The 21137-nt window shown below is 36.1% G+C and overlaps 1 protein-coding gene across 1 annotated transcript; it reads left to right on the top strand.

The window, feature by feature from the left end:
• Positions 1-10218: 10218 nt before the first annotated feature.
• LOC149019988 (NAD(P)-binding Rossmann-fold superfamily protein) lies at positions 10219-21010 on the top strand. The gene is made up of 14 exons (XM_089147982.1): positions 10219-10490; positions 11015-11083; positions 11213-11326; positions 11709-11837; positions 12362-12430; positions 12950-13102; positions 13296-13332; positions 14273-14355; positions 16229-16303; positions 16580-16654; positions 16943-17029; positions 17123-17232; positions 19118-19167; positions 20178-21010. The coding sequence occupies exons 1-14, from the start codon at positions 10401-10403 to the stop codon at positions 20315-20317; spliced, it is 1281 nt and encodes a 426-aa protein (XP_089004108.1). The 5' UTR covers positions 10219-10400; the 3' UTR covers positions 20318-21010.
• The last annotated feature ends 127 nt before the right edge of the window (positions 21011-21137 follow it).

Below are 21137 nucleotides of genomic sequence, written 5' to 3'. Positions count from 1 at the left end.
CCCTCTGATCGAGGGGAGCACATTATTCTCACCTAACATTTTCTACCAGACGATAGGGGCGGATCAATGTAGAATCCACTGGGGTCTCGTCTTTGAATGATTTCACTAATTCATATTTTTTATCCATCAGGTTAGAGGTTTGTGTTTTCTTTATACTTCTGCACCACACGTTAAGTATAAGACCCACGTCGAAAGGTTGATAAAATTAATCAGAGCCAGGTCACCAATAGACCTCACCTCTAATATGTGGTGTAGATATATGAGAGGGCTGATGTTGGTGAAGTGATGGGGATAAGACAAGGACTATGGTTAGCAGCTGAGGAAGGTTGGTTTCATGTAATCCTTGAGACTGACTGTCTCTCAGTGGTATGGCTCCTTTTAAATCCAGCTCTTCCAATCCCAATTCAGCTATAAAATGTATTATCTGATATCAGACATCTGACAAGGGCTACCTTGTCATGTGTTTTTTTCTTTTACTCCAAGAGAAGGTTGGCAACTCTGTGGCTCATTCCTTGGCTCAGGAAGCCCTAGTGCTTGAGACGATACTAACTTGGCATAAATCCACTGTCTGGCTGAAGGATAATGTTCCTAAACTAGAACTTGTGTCTCCTTCTACTTAATCTAGTTTTCTACAAAAAAGAAAGAAAGTAGATATATGAGATGGCATAGAGTTTGGATCACCTTCTTGTTGAGGGGAGCACATTATTCTCTCCTAGCATTTTTCTACCACACGATAAGGATGAATCAATATATAATCTATTAAGGTTTTCATATTTGAATGATAATTGATAAAGCAGACATTTTTCTACCGGTGCCTGGATTTGGGCGGCGCAGCGTCCCATAAAATTTTCTTGTTCTAAAGTTGATTTGGATTTTTCTCTAAAGAGGCTTAAATTAATTATTGGGTAGTTCTCATATTTCGTAATGTTGTCTTGGGGAACACTTGGGTTTTTAAAACAAACGAGTGGTTAAGAACGCACTAGCGGTAGCGTAGGTGCAGTTGGGATAAGAAAGTTGGGTTGCGTGAGTAGGAACATCGTGCGATTTCAGTTGGATTCGGATCTGACGGCTGCTGTTTCGATAACGTCACCCAAATCGGATTTTTTCAGATTAGAAAAATATCAATCATTATTTTTGTTCCGACTTTATTAGATTACTTGTTCATCGAAATCGTTGGTCTATACATCTCTAACGTTGACACGTGGACAACAATACAAAAAGTGACCCTATCCGGCTAAGATAATGTGGCACCACTTAGCCTTGTCTCTAATGGTGGCAAGTTAGCCACTTGGCTTATTCGGATGAGATCTTTTCTGATTTATTAATTAAAAACTTAAAAAAAAAAATGCTATTTGTTCATTTTATTTTTAAGTTGATTAGAAATGTGTGTATCATATCTTGTAGGGAAAGAGAGGATGTCAATGTGAATCGTATCTACAGCTTACTTCGTAATTGATGGAATCCACACTTAATGATGTATGAAACTTTAGTTGGTTGTAACAACAAAGTTAGTGAGTCATTGAACAATCCTCATCGAATCAACATCACATACATATCGACGTTTTCAATATCACTGTATTGTTAGTAAGAATCTATACGATATTGACACTTATGGTTGAGGAATGTTTCCCAGCTGATCAACACCATATGGATGGATTTTTTTGGGTAGAGCAGGATAAATGAATGGAAAAATAAAGCAACAAATGTGGTCCTTATTGTGTCTGGGCTAGGGAAACCTATGGTGATGGTGATAGTACTCTTGTTAGCGGTTTTAGTATGATTAGATCGAAATTCAGTTGGTTTGCATTATTGAAATGATAAAAGACCAAAAAAGAAAAAAAGTCCACAATTTCCAGTCAGAACCAAATCAATTTGATTTATTCTTGAAGTGAACAGTCAAACCCAATTGATTTGAGGTGGAATTTGGGAATTTGACATAACAAATTACTGATCTAGAGACCCACTTCCACATGCGTTTGCGTGATTATTTGGTTCACAATGTGTACCTGGGTGGTAGCAGTAGTTGTAGTGTTCGATAAACACAGAAATTGTTAGATTACTTCTGACGTTAAAGCAGGGCAGATCCCCCACATCACGTGAGTTTGTGATTTGTGAATCTATCTAATCTATCTATCTACACCCAGAAAAGACCAACACACCTGCTCGGCCCCCTGCTTCCTTTCTAACATGCATAAACCTAACGCATGTGACCGTGCATTCCTTTGTTGCGCAACTAAAACCTGAGAACACATGCCCTTTTGCTGGAAATTTTATCAAACACCATACATGCATTCTGAGCCGACTGTAAAGTTTGCTTATCTATAATGAAGGAGACATGCAACCAAAGCCCCAACAGTCGGAACGAGAAAACTCAAAAAGTTAGAAAGGCCCCACGAGTGCATGTGAATTGATTGACATGGGCAGTGCAAGCGTGTCAGCAGCCCAGTGGCGAGTCTCAATTGCGCCACGCGAGGAGAAGAAAAAGAAGAAGTGGTCAATGGATTTGACGGCACGGTATGTCTAAGTTGGCTTCCTGAATCGGTTAGCCCGGAAACCGAGCCACGCAACGTTTCTATCAAAAATGGCAAGACCGCGCTGCCAAGGCTCCTCCGCTCATGCTCATGCCAGTAGTGAGTGGTGGCATGGCATGGCATGGAATGGCCCACTTGTCTTCCCACGCCGTGATCCCCGTCTCAATCTCTCTAATCTCTTCTTCTTCTTCTTCTTCTTCTTCATTCCTTTCGTTTGAAGAAAACTGGGTTAAAGTAAATATTCTTCAATTCCTATAGTCATCTTTTTACTTTATTCTTTTGTTTTTAATGGCGTTGAGAAGCGGTAAACGAGGGTGATCTATAGTTATTAACGCCACACTAGTAGCTGTAGCAGTGCTTAGCTTCATGGTGAAGGAATCTGCAGCAAGGTGGGGTTAACGTAGGAATAATGATTACTACTGGGTGATATGATAGATTCTCATTCCACATTCACATTCTCATTCTTATTCACCTGAAATAGTGTTATTAATGATAAAGATATGATTCGGGATTTGTGAAAGGCAATGAAGAATGATAATATCCTAGCTCTTCGTCCTTCGTCTTCGTCTTCGTCTTCGTCGTCGAAGAAGGATGTTGCTTAACGCATTTGGCCATTGTTGGCCGCCTCGATTCTCGCCTAACACCTCTTGCTTCAACCCTGGCGTGCACACGTGACGCCCCCAAGGATGAGTGTTGCCAAAGCCATGTAAAGTTATAAATCAACCCCTGCTGCAACCTCTCCTTCACTCCACCCTTCACACAACTTCCTTTGCTATTTTTTATTGTTAATCTTTCTCAATATCAAAAGAAAAGAATTGGAGTCTTTCATGTCTTTTCTCATTCTATCCTAGATTCACTCAGTATCGTCTACATCTACTGTATATGTGCTCATTCATGCTTCTTCACCCCCATAATAAAGATATGGTTATATGGTCTCTTTCATTGTTGATAAAATGATTCACAGATGTAACTTTCAATACGTTTAATATGAATCTCATTCTTATTGTTTCGTGGACAAGTTTCAAGGGAAGCACACAGACTGAGAGGTGATCCGGACTTGGATTTAAAACAGCTCAGATAAAAAAAATTGTCTCAAATAACTAAGCAAATTATTTTTTATTTTTGACTAAGAATAGATTCTTGTATTTATTTTCTTCAAATAAGCAAATAGAGAATGAGAATAAATACCAGAAAAACGATAATTTGATACAAAATATACTCATGCATTTTCTTTTGTATAAAAAAGAACTAAAAAGTGCATGAATTGCATCGTTAAATATTAAAAAATATATATTTATTTTATTGTTTTATGCTTACGCTGATTAAGATGCTCTCAAACATAGAATATAATTAAATGAATACTTATTAAAATTATTCTTTCATTCAACTACTAGTTTAAACAATATTTCTGTTTTAGGTTAAAACTAAATATTCAATTTTGGAGTCCATATTATCTTATTTTGATTTTTGTCAATGCCTTTCCAATTAATATATATTAAATAATTAATTTTTTATTTATCACCTATGCCCAATTATGTATTTCAAATATTTGAATATTGGTAGTCTTCTGAAAAGCGTAAACAAGCTGACAAATACCTACTTCAACATTAAAAACATATTATGAAGTCTTATTTAAAAAAAAAAAAACATTATTCCATTGACCAAATGTTTAAAGTGATCAGAAATTATTTTTCCAAACAAAGTTGTAATATCTTCACTTGGCTTAAGTCTAAATTTATTCTTAAGTTAGAACATTATAAGCGAATGTTTAAACATTTATTTTGTACATTGTCCATAGTTTTGACTTCCTTATAGTATTTTTTATATACAAAAGTAAGAAAGTGATCTCCACGATGTAGAAGTGGGGTTCTCTTCTCATGCTTTTTCATGACCATCATGATCCCCATAAACGAAATGTCGTACAAATTGGTCTATCATTTTTTCGCTAGAACAATTTCTCACTCTTTGTCGTCTCAAAAAATTCTACATATAAATTAAGCATAACTTGAAATCGATTGCTCTCTCATGGTGTGAATATATCTCTTGTACCTGGATGAGATTAAACATATTGCTTTCTATTAGAATATAAATTGAAATGCAGTGTGATGGCGTATAAGAACATACTATCCTCCTTATTTATTTATTTATTTTTGATAGAAATCTTCATTAATGATTTGGTATAGTGGAAAAAGCAACAAGCAAGGCACTAAAAATGACATTGATTATAATGTCTCAACTCTCAAATACAAGTATCAAACAAGTGGGGAAAATGATGCAAAGAATAGTATTATTCAAATGGGATTTAAGGTTAGGAAAGTATCACAATAAGATAGAACTAAAATAACTAAAAACCTACGTGTTTGGATGATACATTGACAGTGTGGAAAATTTAAATTATGATAGTTCATAAAAAAAATTGAAATATAAGATTTCCTTGACAGCCACCCTCCATGAGGCTACCTAAGTGAAATCCAAACTTTAAAGAAAGTAAATCATGAGTGCATTTCAACAATCGCTTCTCACGTAGCTTTTGACATACCTAGCTGGTGTTATAAGATATGTTAGGAAGGACAATGGACACCAATTTGAGCTCTCTAAAATGGTGTTGAAGCCCTGAACGAAAATAAAATACAACCCAGAATAGATTTGTGTTGCTGAAAATACCCAGAAGAATATGCGAAACAATGTCAACTTAGAATTGAATAAAAGCCTTAATTTTGACACCTAATCATATAACATTCTGAGTGAATTGACATATATTTCAGGGACGTGCTGCGAAGTCTTACAGGTTGGTATAGGGTTTTGACTTGTATGATGACTTCGTGCTTCCCTCTTACATTACTAACTACTAACCAAGGAGACAAATTTTCCAACACTTTGGGAGTTTGGTTAATTGACCCTAAATCTTAGGGTCATTAGTGAACTCTACCTAATTCCTGAAGCTCCATTGGGGACAACTATGAAGATCGGTGAAGAAATTGATTCCTGTTGAAGTACAGCATTTCTCTAAAACTGCGAATTGTTTCTGGGTTTTATTTTTTTCTCCCTTTCTTTTAACCTAATTGTGATCAAGGTCTAAAGGTATCTTGTTCATCATCATCATCATCACTTGTTCTTCCTTTTTCTTCACTTGACAGGTGACGAAACAAGTTGTGAGACGGCGGAGTGCAAAAGTTTGCTTCAAATAAAGTCAAGACCTTCTGCATATGTGGGACATTACCGGCCAAGCCAAAGCTCAGCTCTCAATTTCAATTTCTGTATTTATAATAAAGAAAGATGATGTGATGATAGAAATTGGATAAGTTCAAAGACGTGGAGCTGGTGGAATCCAAATCCATTCCTTCATGCCTCAACAAAAGAGAAAGGTGCATGGGAGGTGTAGGTGTAAATGTAATGGTTTGGTAGAGAAAAGCATGAGGAATCCTTAAAAAGGTTTTCATTTTTCAATCTTGGATCATCATTAGATTGGGTCATTAGTCATCACATAAGTAACTTTATAATGCCCATTTAATTTAAAGAATTTATAAAGCTATTAAAATAGCTTCAAACATAGATAGGTAAAAAATATAAAATAACATCGATCCTTCATAGTTTTAACTTGTTCCTTACTCATTTAAGATGAAATTATATAAGTTAGATATTTGTTTGATTTTGTATCATATGGATTACCGATCTGTATACTATGATACTTACGTTAAGTGGTAAAGTGTCGACATATATATTGTAGTGCACATACTATATAGTGATTGAAAAGAAACCTACAATTAAGATTAACTTATGAACAACTCCCAGATGAGACACAACAACTTGAAGAAATAAAATAAAATAAGAATCTTCTTATAATTAGTTTTGTTACATAGAAAATAAAATAAAATAAAAATGACCAGCATGAATCTAATTAAGTGTTTTTTTCTTTGATAATTTAATTAAGTGCTTTTCAAGTTAAAGAAAAGGAAGAGAACTTATAGATGATATATCTTCCTTTTAAGGACATTATTAATAATAGTTCTTTTTTTTTTAAAGCAAGTTGTCTCTTACATTGCTTAACATCTAGTAGTTTGAATCACGACACGACACAAATTGGAAAAACTTTTTCAATAGACTTCATATTTTTGGGTGTAATCAAAATCATTAACTTAAGAACAAAATTATACTAAGGGGAAATGTTTTCTATCGATAAATAGTATCTGATCTAGTTCAGGGCTCATGAAAGCACATAAAAGTAGCAATATAAACAAGATTTCCACATTTCGCAAGGATAGGGTGGTCATTTCATATAGTCTGGTGTCTGAATGTGAGAGTCACATCACAAACAGAGTTCTTTGTTTTCGCTTACACTAATTATAAGTCAAGATCACCATTGTCCATACTCCGCAAGATCAAAGTCAATTCAACTCTTACAATCTACTTCAAACATAATAGTCTACAAATTTGTCGAATAAAATACCGACTGAAGACTCCGTCATTTGTACAAGTTGCAATTAATATTTTGTAAAGACATGATTAGCTCCTTTGGTTATTCAATGACATTAGATTTCAAGAGGAAGATTGATCAAAGTTAAATGAATAAGTCATAGTCTTGCCAACCTATTTGATGTATATGGTTGATGATCTTACATAAGTGGTAGATGAACTTTGACCGATAAAATCTGGATTCAGTGATTTGGAAACAAAAAGAAGTACCAGTTGTTGCAATCTCCACCAATTTGTAGTTATTAATCTTCATGAAGAAGCAGCCTTAATTAACAACTTCATACTTCAATAGGGTGAGCCCTACTAGTACTGGTAGTAACAGTATAGTGTGATCTAACTCAATATTAATAATAGTGAATTAATCCAATAACAAAGCTTGCTTGTTTCCCATTACTATAAACAACATATGATGATGAAATTGTGCCCCTTGAGAGACAGACATACCAATCTTTGTTTTCTGGGATTCTGAAGAGTCAGATTAAGATGATAAAAATTAACAAGCAAAGGTTTACATCACAATAATTATTTCATGCCGCCCTTTTAATGTTATTTGTCTTCATGGATTCCATTTGAGAAAGAAATTAGTTAATCCTTGATTATCAATAATTATGCATTTCATCTCATACAATACAAGTTAATGATGTGAAGCTTCTCAACTTTTCTTGTTGACTTAGCAACTGATCAGTAACCATGAAAATGACTCTCTTGCATTAATTATTTTTAGATGAAAATGAAGATTGATGTCACCTTAGTAACAACTGTTGTCTTGTTGTTCATGTAATTATTCTGTTTAACACATAATTACAGTACTAATAATAGCTTAAACATGCTTGCACGAAAAAAGGAAGAAAATATCATAAGGAATCTGAGTCATTAATGTGTATAAGTAATCCAAAACCATGCTGTTCCAAAAATTGAAAAACTATAGGCTCTCCCCAGAAGACCATAACATTGCAACTACATAATTAGGTTCCTTGACAAGCAACTTAGATTCACCGAACATACCCAAAAAACAAAGAACACCTCAATAGCTTCTTTAACCGAAAGGATTTCAATAAAGACAGATTAAGGAATTTTAATCCAACACGCATCAGGATTAATTAGCTACATTTTATGCAAATTAATAAGTAGCATATCGCGGATGATCATGGGATTTGCTTTTTATTATTTTAGTGTAATTAACTCATCTAAGTAAACCAACAAGAATTAGACAAAACAAAACAAAGTTGGTTAATTTGTTTTGGTAGAAAGAAATTTAGAAAACCTCATATCAGCGTGGATCATGTAGAGATAGTAGTTGCCTTGTAAAGTGAATTAGGGTTAGTTTCAAGCATGTATTGTGCAGTTAAAATCAATTAGTTTCATAGAAGAAACAAACTTGACTTATAAAAGATTATAAAAATTATTGGGTTTATTAGGCATGCTTCCATTTTTCATATCTATATGAACAAACGTGCACGCAGGATTGGCGTAGAACCCAAAGGAAGCTTTGTTGGATTGTTGTCTTCATTTTCAAAAATATTGAATTTTTATATTGAAAAATTACTTTTATTTTGAAAAAAAATTGGCTTAGGTAAATTGATACACAAAGAGGCATTGCAAAATGATTGTTTATAAATTACTAGGGTTTATAGATGTTTCATAAATATTTGAAGTGGGTAGATGAAGTAGAGAGTTGCGTTAGAATATAGTAGGGTTGCTCGATTGATAATGACCGATACTTCTTACTGAAGAGGTTATATGGGTTCGACTCTCAATGATGCTGCATGTGATATCTCTATCTCCTATATAAAAAGCGCATTTGTACAAAAAAAAATATCATCTGACTAGTTATGATATACGGGGTGCGAATATTGTACAATTCAGAAATACCACATGGTTAATCTCTGTGTTGAGAAACAATGATATTGACATGGATGCATGGAAAAATTAAGAAAGACATAATCATAACTACACATATACTAATTAACATGAAAATGGTTTCAATGAATGATGAGCTTAAAGATTATTGTCTAGTTGTTTGGCGAGCCTAAACAGCCATAACCGAGTGTTTCGCAATTCTCCTACATGAAGATCTACACTATTTGCAACGTGTAGTTATTTTTTTATTGATTTTTAAACTCAATTTCTTCTTCATTTCATCCTTTTGTTTTCATATTTCATTGCTCATTTTCTATGTATCATATTTTTTCATTGTGCCAAAACGATCTTTATAGCTGATCCCATTTAACTTTTTTAATTAAGTTTTTTTTTTAAAGTAATGTAATTAAGGTTGAGTAGCCCCTTTTTTTTTTTTTTTTTTTTGTAATTCTTTCTCTTTTTTGATAATAAAAGGAGGTTGAGTAGCCGTTGAAATGTATAAAAGACACAAGAAGTTAAGGAAATTCAAAGGGTTCAAAATTTGTAAGTTCAACCATGCCAAATTTGGGTTGTTCCAACCCGTTGTCCCCTTAACCCAGCTTTTAAGGCCCATCCGGGCCCAAGGTCAGGTTGGATATCTCAGCCAGCCCTAGGCCTGTTGGAGTCAGCTCAGCCCAGACTAACGCTGATTGGGTGGGCTGGGCTTGGGTCTTCACCAACCCCCACGTCTCATGAGTCAGTCATGCTTATACATGGTGTCATGAGAATTAATTCGGTTAACCGTGTTCATAGTCGTTATAGGAAATGTCCAAGCAGAAGTCTTAGTAAGGAAGGCATTTTTGATTTCGAGCCCAAAAATTTGGCCGTTTTTCGATTCGTGGTTATTAGAGCTTTGCTTGGCCACCTTCCCGACTCTATTTGAATAAATGGACATTTTACGAAGAATGAAAAAATGTTCAAACTAGTACACTTCTTGCAATAGATTGGGTTAGGCTGGGCTTCTCATTACCCTAAATGCCTCTACTAGGTCTAGGGCAAGGCCCAACCCAGCCCTAAATTTGGGCGTAGCTGATCTCAAATTAACCCTAACCAAGGGGAGCAGGAAGAAGGCGCAAGGTATAAATAATAAATTTGGGTAGAAACGTTTTGGTCCTTTTGGAATGCCAGATCAATCGAAATAATGGAATCAATAAATGCCGATCATGTTTCCGGCCAATTAGAAATGGTCGACCCGCTCATATTATAGGGTTAGCCGGTTAGGGCACAGTAAGGCTCCAATTTGTACCCGGTTCATCCGGTTGGACCCTATATGCGGTTGCATATTCCGGTTTTCTAACACGACAACCTGGAACGCATGTGTCCGTTCTTCTTCCCCACCGGTGGTTTTGCATAAACGCGTGCGGGGTGGGAAACGAATAAAACAGACAATCGCACAATATCTGAGCTATAACCTCAAAATTCGTCACAGGACTGGTACTGTGATACAGGGGAGCTCTTCAAAACTGAAAACCTAGTTCTGATAAGAGCAAATCAGCGATGGAGGTCGAACTGAAAGGAATGCTACAAGATCTTGAAGCTCTCAGCGGAGTTTTGTCGGATCCATCGCATCGTGAATCTGTCGCCAAGGTTCTTTTCCAGACTATTACCTTTCCCTCTTTGCATGTCTTCCATTAGAATTTTGTTTTTGGTGATCGTGGTTTCATTTGAAGTTTTGATATTCAAATTCGAGGCGAGGCCAAGTAATTGCAGAATTTTGATGTTTTGGTTTGTCTGTTTTATTTTTGACCTATGATTTATATGATCTACGGATTTTTGCAAATCGTTTATCGATATACACTCTAGTATGTTAGCAGAACAAGAAGAGCATTAGCTTTTCGTCTGGCATTTTACCTTTGCTACTTTATTTTGCTACATTGTGATTATGTGCGGCTGATTAGTGAATGCTAAACAACTGCAGGGAATGGATTTTGTGTTTGGATAGATTAGAATACAGTTTATCTTATGATACAAATTTATCTTTCGATGGACTTAAGCATAGATGTTTCAATGAATGCCGTAAACGAAGTAGTTTCCACATATCATTTGAACCTTATTCATATGTTGACATTGATTAGGTGTTGGTTACGTGGTTGTTTTCTGATGTCTTGCAGATGCGACAGCGTGTGGAACATCTCTCTGATCTTGCAAAATCTGCTTCTACTCAAAGATCTAAAGTCAAGGTTCATATGCACTGGAATTTCAATTTGTTTCCTTCTTATTTTATTTATTTCTTTAAGGTTTCGTCTGCATTATGTTCTTTTGTTGATCAGTGAATGCTTACTCTTTGTGCTTGAATCACTTGGAAGCAGGATATGAGTGCTGAGGTGGTGGATAGCAATCCTTATAGTAGGCTTATGGCACTTCAAAGGATGGGCATTGTGAATAATTATGAAAGGATACGTGAATTTTCCGTTGCCATAGTTGTATGTGTTATGTTCTGCCCCCCGTTTCTTTCTATATAGTTTGTTTAATTGCCTTGTACTGAGATTGAATATACAAGAATGTGAATAGAACATGATATCCCTTAAATATGTAGCTTGTGAGAAATTGTCCATCGAAAACAAGAGGATGAAACAATGACATTATTCTTTGAGACTTCCGTTGTCAAATAACGACATTACTCTTTTTAGACTTTCATCGTCTGTTTCCTGTCATGTGCCATTTTAGAATAACCTAAATGTCATACTTCAATAGGCCCTTTTTTGTTCATGAAAAGTCAGTTGGAGCATATTAATGAATTTGGATCTTGTTGCTTCTCCCATTTCCTCCTATTTGATGGGCTTCTGATTTTCTTATGATTCACAGGGTATAGGTGGTGTAGGCAGTGTTGCAGCTGAGATGCTAACAAGGTGTGGCATAGGTCGTCTTTTGTTGTACGATTATGACAAAGTGGAGTTAGCTAACATGAATAGGCTATTTTTCCGTCCAGAGCAGGCACGGTTCTTCATCATCATGCTTGTGTGTCAGTCCTTATTGTTCGGCATTTTTTCTTAACTATCCTATAATGTTTTCTTATCTTCTACAAAAGCCAGGGCAGTTTTTGGGTGAATGATTATTGTCACAAAGGTCTATCTCTCTTTTGTATTTTTTATTTTTTAAATGTCATAGGTTGTCTGTCTATTCTTCTATGTCAATAGATGATATGTCCATTCTGACTATGGGATATAGAGGATACAGAGGACGTGTAACAAGCCATGAGTCAAATTTGAGAGCATATGTCAATTGAATATGTTTGCTTTGGCTCATCTGATTTTCGGCAATGCACCTTCCATTATTTCATGGATATCAACCATTTCTTTCCACTTACATCCCCCAACTCATGTGTTGGTTTGAGCATTGAATTTTGAGCAAACTCAGGATATTATGTATTACAGCATTTGGATTCTAAAGTGAATTTTCAAAGAAAGAAGTCACTGATACCATTTTACCTATGTGACTTATCCCTTTTTCCTCTTCAGGTTGGCATGACTAAGACTGATGCCGCTCGTCAGACACTCTCAGATATCAATCCTGATGTTGTGCTTGAGGTCAGTGGTCAATCAGAATAAAATCTCACATTGTTTAGATAGTTGAATGATGAGCTGATAATTTATGTGTCAGTTATACTGTTAGTTTCATGCGTATCTCCAAAGATCTAAAGCTTGTGGAACTTAAGGAATTTCAATGTTTTGTCCAAGGTATTTCGAGATTATACAGTTTGAATGATAACAACACATTGTCATGATAGTGAAACATGTATAATTTATAATTTTCCGGTCATATGTTTTCCCCTAGTGACTGCACAATTTTGTCTAGGGTATTTAGGTATTATGGCTGCAATTATCTTACTAAATGTTCTATCCTCTCTCAAGGAGACTTTTGGGCCTACAAAAAAGCTGAGTTATATGCCCTGGTAGTATGGTGCTCATTTAGCATATGCCAGATTTCCGACTAGGCATGTTTTCATGAGTTTCTTTTATGAATATTTGTCTTTTGAGCAGGATTCTTGTGTTCTTAGTGCTATTTCTATCCTGTGACCAATCGTGATTGTTTTGTTTTGTGTTTAGAGCTACACGTTAAACATCACTACAGTTAAAGGTTTTGAAAGCTTCATGGCAAGCCTGAGAAACCAAAATTTCAGGCCCAGGAATCATGATAGTGGAGTGGATCTTGTGCTGAGCTGCGTTGATAATTATGAAGCACGGATGGTTGTGAATCAGGTAATGGCAAGTGCTGTAACAGGACACAGTTTATTTTCTTTTCCAGCATTTTCTATTGTTAGATTATGAGATTTAAGTGCAACTTGTTGTCAAGTTTTCATTTTCTTCTAGTATTAAGATTCAACTTTGGTAATTTCCTTGTTGAATTTTTAAGTATTTTCATCTTGTATCTGATGCAGTTGTGGTTATCCAGGCTTGCAATGAACTGAACCAGATTTGGATGGAGTCTGGTAAGCGAACTAACTCTTTGTATCTTCCATCATTCATTGAAACCAGACTTGGCCATTATGTTTGATACTTTATATGCTGCTTGATCAAATGGTGTCTTTATACATGTCGTGTTTAATAACAGAAATATTGTTGTACCTTTTTTTGGTGAAAATAGAAAGTGCCTAATCTTTTGTTTCCCAATATGATTAAAGTAAAATATTATGATTTAAGGACAAAGACAAGCATCATTTCTGGAAATGATTAAGAGGTTGGTCAGATGCCATAAGATTGCCACAAACCATACACATCTCATTCAATGCATATTCTATGGTGCTTGTACAACTCATGTTGGCCTATACATGCTCATAAACCAAATCTATTTCAAGAGCATTTCAAGTATAGGTGCATCACAGGGAATTTTCCTTTCCTCTGAGAAGAATCCGTTATTGGTTTTTGTAACTCCTATTTTTATGAAGAGAATGAACCTCTTTATCTAAGGATCATGACGTAGCCCTGAATTTGGTCAAACTATGACCCAAACCTGGACCTTCTACCGAAAGGTGAATTAGTTTTTGGGTAAAGCAGGGCAAAAATGGTAATTTAGGGTAAATTTTCTTCTTCCAATTCTGAAGTTCTAACCAATGCCTTATTCTCTTTAAAACAATATCTTGAAAATGGATGAAGGATCCAACATCACTTTTGTGATCACTTATCTCTCTTTGGCCAGTATCTTGACCATTTATTAAATTAGACATTTACTTTGTACTTGATTGTATATGCATTCCAGGTCAAATGAATATGTATGGTGTTGAATTCTAAAAACAGTAAAGAATCTATTGTCTTTTTTTTTGGTTACTATTTTAACTATATGTGAAAAATATTAGTGGCGTGTCTTTTACTTTTTAACAATTAGATTTAGATTAATGACTCGGAATTCACATGGAAGAAATACTTGGGCAGGTGTATCTGAAGATGCTGTCTCAGGTCATATACAACTGCTGATCCCTGGAGAAACTGCTTGTTTTGCTTGTGTTCCTCCATTGGTAGGTTCAGTTATTTGGCTGAATTTTGATGAGTAAGGAAGATTAACTAAAATGTGGAAAATATTGACTGTTGAAGCTCATTTAGCCTATATAAATGTTAACAATGAGAATCCATTTTAGGAATTTTGTCATGTTAGATACCCTCTGGTGCCCTCAGGTGTAGTGAGGAATCCCTACACTAGTACTAAAAATTGTCAGCACTGTTTAGGATGTTTTAATTTTGAATTAGTCCTTAATTCATGTTTGAAATTGTAATTCCAATATGACTTCTAAAGTTACTTTCACATTCACAATATTTGACTTCCCGATTTGCTGTTTTCAATCGACAGTAGGTTGTATCATTCCCAATACCTTATCATCATCTTCCTCTAATCTTCTACATTTCCAAACCCTATTTCCCCCTTTTGTTTTGTGGTTCCCAATCAATGTTTTGCATGGCCCATATGATGAAGTTTCCGAGAAAAAAAGAGGCTTTCATTGTTTGTCAAATGAATTATTTTCATTCGTAAGTATGATTCTGTTGGATAATGCCTCAGGGTGGGTATTTTAAGAAATGCTAAAAATAATAGGAATTTACGATCTTTTTATTTACATAAAAAAGGATCATGTGACAACGTCTACAGGGGATGATAGTTGCCTTTTCATTCTACTATATGTTGATTCTTCAGATTGTTCTGAAGTCTCGAAATGTATTTGTAATAAATGAGCTTGTTATATGAAAAGCCCTAGTATGATCAATATAACTGCCCTGCAGTTTGAACGGTGATAAGCTGTTGGTTTTTTCTATGCTTTTGGGTCACTATGAATCCAACTGTACTGACTGAAACTACCTGTATTACTGAAATTCAAATATCGAGAAATCCTGACTTTTTGACAACTTTTAAATCAATGAATTGCCAATTTATCATTCCATTTTCCAGTTCCAACTTGATCGATCCATAAAAACCGAGTCCTCTAAATAAGTCGAAGCCTTCCAAATCAGCATTGCTATTCCTCTTACCGGACAACCCGACTTGTGATCAAGTTTCCGAGAAAGGATTGGCGTCTCCCAAGTGATACATCTCTGCCTTTACTTACTCTAAACTAAAGAGCACGCCCTGGTTTTGTAAGTAAGGGCAAATCTGTCCTTAACAACCCCCAAATTAGGAGGCAGGGATAGGAAGGTAGTGGACAGATGGGGCAAGCCACAAATGTTCTGCCCAGGTTTAGAAAAAAAAAAAAGTAAAAATGTGCGATCATAAATTCATAGTGGATGGAGGCATTGGAGCGTTTGGAGCTAGCCATTCCCAACCCCGAGCTCCCTTCTTTTTGTATGCTTCCTTAAATCACTCTACAGAACTTGACAACCAAATATTGATTAATATTGATTATAAGAGATTAGATACTGGGAGAATGATAAGTGGTGATATTGGGTGGAGAGTGCTGTTTTCCCATCTTCATCATTGTGAGGCTTATTCTGTTGGTTTATAACAATCACAGCCGGCCTGAACCTTTAGTGGCTTGGTTTCCATAGAACAAAATTTTGTGTATCCCACAGTCCCACCTCAATGAGTTGTCAGGGAAAATGACCCTTTTGATTGTAACCTTTCTCATTGATGTTCCTACTTACCCTTCTGAACAAAATGAAATCGGGACAAGAAGAGTCTCCAACAATGGAACACTCAAACCATTTTTATGATCAAATTTATCACATCTTATGGTTGGTGGATTCTTATTGGGGTGTTGAGGGTTCTAATATCTCATGATAGACATACCTCAACATTTTTGTGAAAAGTTGGATACGTGTGATAAAAATCCAGTTCTGTTTTGGAGGTCTCAATTTCCGTTGCATTTTTTGGACTATGCGGCTGAAGATAAGGTTTCATCTTATTAGGTTGTGGCATCTGGAGTGGATGAACGCACTCTTAAGCGTGAAGGTGTATGTGCTGCATCTCTACCAACTACCATGGTAAGAAAATTAATTATATATTCGTTTAGTTGTTCTCTTTGGAGGAGTTTTAACTTTATCCTTTGCCAAGAGTTTATGCTTTCCATTAGGCATTTTTACTTTATGTTGATTGGTTAAGTGATTCCTAAAGTATCTATGGTATTTAATATTACTCTTTCTTTATTGTTAAGATCCATGTTTTCAGTTCTTCCTGTGTTTGATATTTGGTTCAATATTTGGGATATATATTTTCTCTCTCTCGTCCTAATTTTTATCATGGTTTGGATTGATTGGAAGGGGGTTGTGGCTGGTCTTCTGGTTCAAAATGCACTTAAGTTCTTGCTGAAGTTTGGACAAGTCTCCCCATACTTGGTATGCCATCTTCACCTGCTTGTTTCTGAGTCTATTGCATCCTGAAAGTTAGGTTACTGTTTCAATCAATTGTGAAAAAAAATATATCCTTAAAAGGATAGATGATCTTGTTTCACATTTCATGCATAAAAGATGAGCTATTTTCAAGTGTCTGAAGGGGCTATAATGAGCCAAGACTAGAAAAGCCTATTTGCCACATTCTCATGTGGGAGTTGGGACGTCAATGATTATATACTGACCACCCTGACTGAATTTTCAAAATGATTCTGACATATGACTAGATTACAGGGATACAATGCTCTTAAAGATTTCTTCCCAACCATGGAAATGAAGCCAAACACTCAATGCTCAAATTCTGCTTGTTTGGAGCGGCAGGTAATGAATTCCAAGCATTCATTGGATGCCCAGCAATTTATAGTATGGAACTTCCCTGTTTCCAGTTATGTCATCTAAGTGTCTACTCTGCAGAAGGAATACATTCTCACGAAGCCAGCACGGGATGCTGCTGCCAAGGCAAAAATGGAGGCTGAAACAGTTATAGAGTGCCCAATTCATGCTGATAATGAATGGAACATAAGGTACTATGTTTTACTAAATGCAATGTTCCCACCTTGACTATATTCACTTGAGAATTTGGGTAGCTTAGATGAGAGAGATAGAAGGGTGTAGGTGGAGTTTGATCCCTAGTCTTGGCTATGACAAACCAAATAACTTACCTGCCAAGGTAGCTGGTACCTTCTCTCAGTTGCAATAAAAATGGGTCCTTGGCATTCTACTCCAGTTTTATGTAGTCCTGTTTAGTAGTCTGTTTATTAGAGCTGTGGATTGCAGATGACTCCATTTATTGTCTTGGTGGTATTGAATTTATTTGCTGATTTGCTTGCATTTTGGAGTTCTTCCATACATCAACAAGGCTTCATATTTACAATGTTTGCTTTTAAGGTTAAATTAGTATGTCACCATACAGAATGTTGTAGCCTATCATGTTAGAACAGGACTTGGGCAACCGAGCATAATTGTTGTGACGTGGTGCTGTTGCATTGAATTGTAAAAAGATGTAACCAGCTTTGGTGAAAAGGCTAGAGTTTCGTAAATCTGTTTCTTGTTTTTAATTCAGGGAACAAAGACTTGAGGTTCCTAAGGTTAGGAAAGGATGGGGAGAGAAAATTAACTAACATGGAAATAGTAAATTTATTCCTTGCTTCTCTTAATTGAGGAAGACCAAGAAGTGGGGATACTGCGTAATTTTTTTTGAGATCCAGAGCTTGTCAATGAGGTAGCTGACTGATCCCACCAGAATAAGAAATACAAGTTTTGACCCAAAAACCAGGGTTAGCTGAAAGAAAGAAAAAAAATAGAAGTATGACTAGCATTTCTAATAGTTTTGTGACTATGTATGTTCTACCCAGAATCATCACTTAAACAAGTGGTTAGGTGGGGATGTCCATTGGATGTTTCCTTTTTGCGAATGGGTTTGTATTGTATTAGCATGTCTGAGTGAGCTGAAGTAGGTTTCTGATTGTGGATTAGGTTGATGTTCATGATACGAGGGTTTCAGGAGGGGAAGGGTTTGCTGGTTTGGGGTACAGTTCTTTGTTTAACAGAAGCCAGAATCATAGGAGAGGAACAGAAATCATGGTTGACTGAGAAGAGACACTGCACTATTGAGAAAACTAGTGGAAGGTTCATAGAAAGAATAAAAGAAGGAAGAAAGTAAACTGCGGGAACAAGCACAAAGAGGAGTGGATAATTTTTTGGGTCTTACTAATGGTTCTTGTGGATTTCTCACTTCAAATGTAGCCTATTGCTACAGATGGTGTTGGGATGGGCCAAAGTAGGGCACTCTAATGCAAATCTTTTTGTGTTAGGGGCGGGTTTTGAAACAACATATGGAGCTTTCAATCTGAGATACCTAATCCTTGCAATGCTTGTCTTGTTCACTGGCAAAAAATCAAATCAATCTTCCCATAGGAGTAAAGCTTCCTCCGTTGCCCAATGAGGATTTCACCCCAAAAAATAAAATACAATGGGAATGAGGATTTGGGTCTTATGTGATTAACCTCTAAAAAGTGATCTAGATCCACAAAGGCCCACCTTCCTCTCCTCTTCTAAAAGAAGCATAAAAGTAGAGACATCCCAGGGGTGGGGTTTGGGAGGTGATAAGGGATGAGAAAATTCTGGATGGGGAAAGAAGTTGGATATTTCTCTGAAGGTTGAGCTATTAGAGAGAAAAAGCTGTAGTTTGAGAGTTAGGTTTAAGTTCTCAGATTGCTTTGTGTGTTCCATTTGAGAAGCAATGATTGATAGATGTTTAGAAGTTTAAGATTAGTTATCTGTGAAATAAAAAAGACACTGTTTAATTTACTGATTCTCTTGTTGCTATGCAGACCTACAGTCTGAAAATTTTGTTAATTTGTAATTCAATGGTTGGTTATTAATATTTGAGGATGGTGCTCTTTGCAGCGTTGTTGATGATAGCCCGATTGAGACGACTGATTTTCCCAGCAGTTCAGGTGGCCCTCTTGTTCCTTTGCGTAATTTGATTTGGTTGATTTACACTATATATTAGCATCCATGAATGTTGACTGGCTTGACTTTTTACAGTATAATTGGTTGATGTCTGTTCTAGAATACAGTTTACTGTCCTTACATTTGTTAGGATTTCTCTCTTACTGTCTCTTTCCTTGATGGTTTGCATAAGTAAGATTGTGCATTATTGCATTTGTTCCAGAAAAGTTATGATGGTTCAACAGCTGATCTGAATCCGTTATTTCTACGAATTTGCAATAAACTAATTTTCCTTCTCCCAGTGTACAACTGGACATTTAATCATTTATTTCCATATCACAGTGAAACAAACTATTTGTTTTCAATTTTTTGTATTGGTATTGCTGAAACAATTTGCAATAAACTAAATTTCCTTCTCCTTGTTTACGTTAGTCTAAATGTTCCTTTCCTCGAAGACGTCTAGACATGGTATGGAATTTCATTTGGGAATCCATATCCATTGTCTAGTCACAGGATATCTCAGTAAGGTCTTCAGGTATCGTCTTTGGTGCTGGATTTAGGAAAGTTGGAATTTGGATCTATTAAAAGGAATGCCTGAGTCATGAAGTAGTGGAAATTAAGAATGAGAAGTATGGTTTCTCAGGATTGTGTATGGAAAGTAATACATCATTGAACAAGTGAATAGAACTTATGGAAGAGGTTGGTAGAACATTTAGATGTCTTGAGACAATGTGAAGAGATTGTTATTTAAGTGAACTAGAAAATACCTGCCAATAACCAAGCATGTCTGAGACCTTTCATTTTACAGCCTTTTATGTCAGATTATGGCCACTAAACATGCAGTGGCATTCATAGTTTCTTTGGAACTCATTGTACATGTTCATCTGTAAATCTGGAACTCTTCTTCCCCCCCCCCCCCCCTTCTTTTTTTGAGTAAAGGAGCATATGTTCTATTTTCATTTGTCATATTCTAGCAATATTATTAGACCCCCTTCCTAATCCCTTTCTTTTTCAGATATATTGCCTGAAGGTCTTACTCGGGAGCTCCCCAGTGCAGATGAGTTCCAAAGACTACCAGTCCTAGAAGAGACAAACACCTCCAGTGATGACCTTGAAGAGCTCCGGAAGCAACTTGAGGCTCTTAATGCAGATTGACCAACTACTACAGGATAATTTATTTGTTTTAGTTGTCCTTTGTAACTTTGAAGTAATTAATGTTAGGGATCACAAATTCTTGGATGAGTTCATATAACATATATATCTTGTTGATTTTAAAGTAGGATATAATTGAGATGCAACCAAGTGTGTCATTAAACTGCATTCCTCACAAAAAGGTGTTTGTACTTGCATTATTATCCCAGGCTAGTATCATTGCAACTAACTAGTCGCTGTTAATAGTTTTTTAAGTTTTTTGGTTTGGAGTTCAACTGTTCCAGTTCGTCATATCTTTACGCCAGGTGAAAAGTTGCATCCCATACAGTAAATAAGAATGAAGGATGATATGCCAAAAATCCCATTTGTGCTGAAGCTTTTACGTGCATTGTATCGGATCGATCTGGTACTGGATCCAGTAGAACCCTCACATAAAAGTATGACACAGATAGCTACTGTAATCAGCAACAAGAGAAGCCCAAAGTCGTGGTACCAGCGCGCCTGAGACTACCGTTTGCCCAAGTCCAACCCGCACTGCTTAAGTGACCATAGAGCTACGATTACTGGGATTTTGGCAGATTGGCCCAGGCCGGACTGATTGGCCTTCACCAAAAGTCACAAGCGTTTATTATTAGCCACTAGCTTAGAATTGAAAATTTTAGGCCACATATCAACCGAAAAAAATCTAGAGGCGGAATTGACACCTAGATTCTGTCTGCCACGTGCGATGGCAGCAGCCAATAAGAAAGCCATGTCTTCTATCCCTTGTGATAAGCTTGTCCCACAGTCATTTGAATCCGACCCTTGAAACCGGATTTCTTTG

Source organism: Hakea prostrata, chromosome 3, assembly GCF_041222555.1.
Source record: "Hakea prostrata isolate BN-2017 chromosome 3, UWA_Hpros_2, whole genome shotgun sequence".
Taxonomy (NCBI): domain Eukaryota; kingdom Viridiplantae; phylum Streptophyta; class Magnoliopsida; order Proteales; family Proteaceae; genus Hakea; species Hakea prostrata.
The sequence above is the reverse complement of the archived record's forward strand: the minus strand, read 5'-3'. Positions and strand labels throughout refer to the sequence as shown.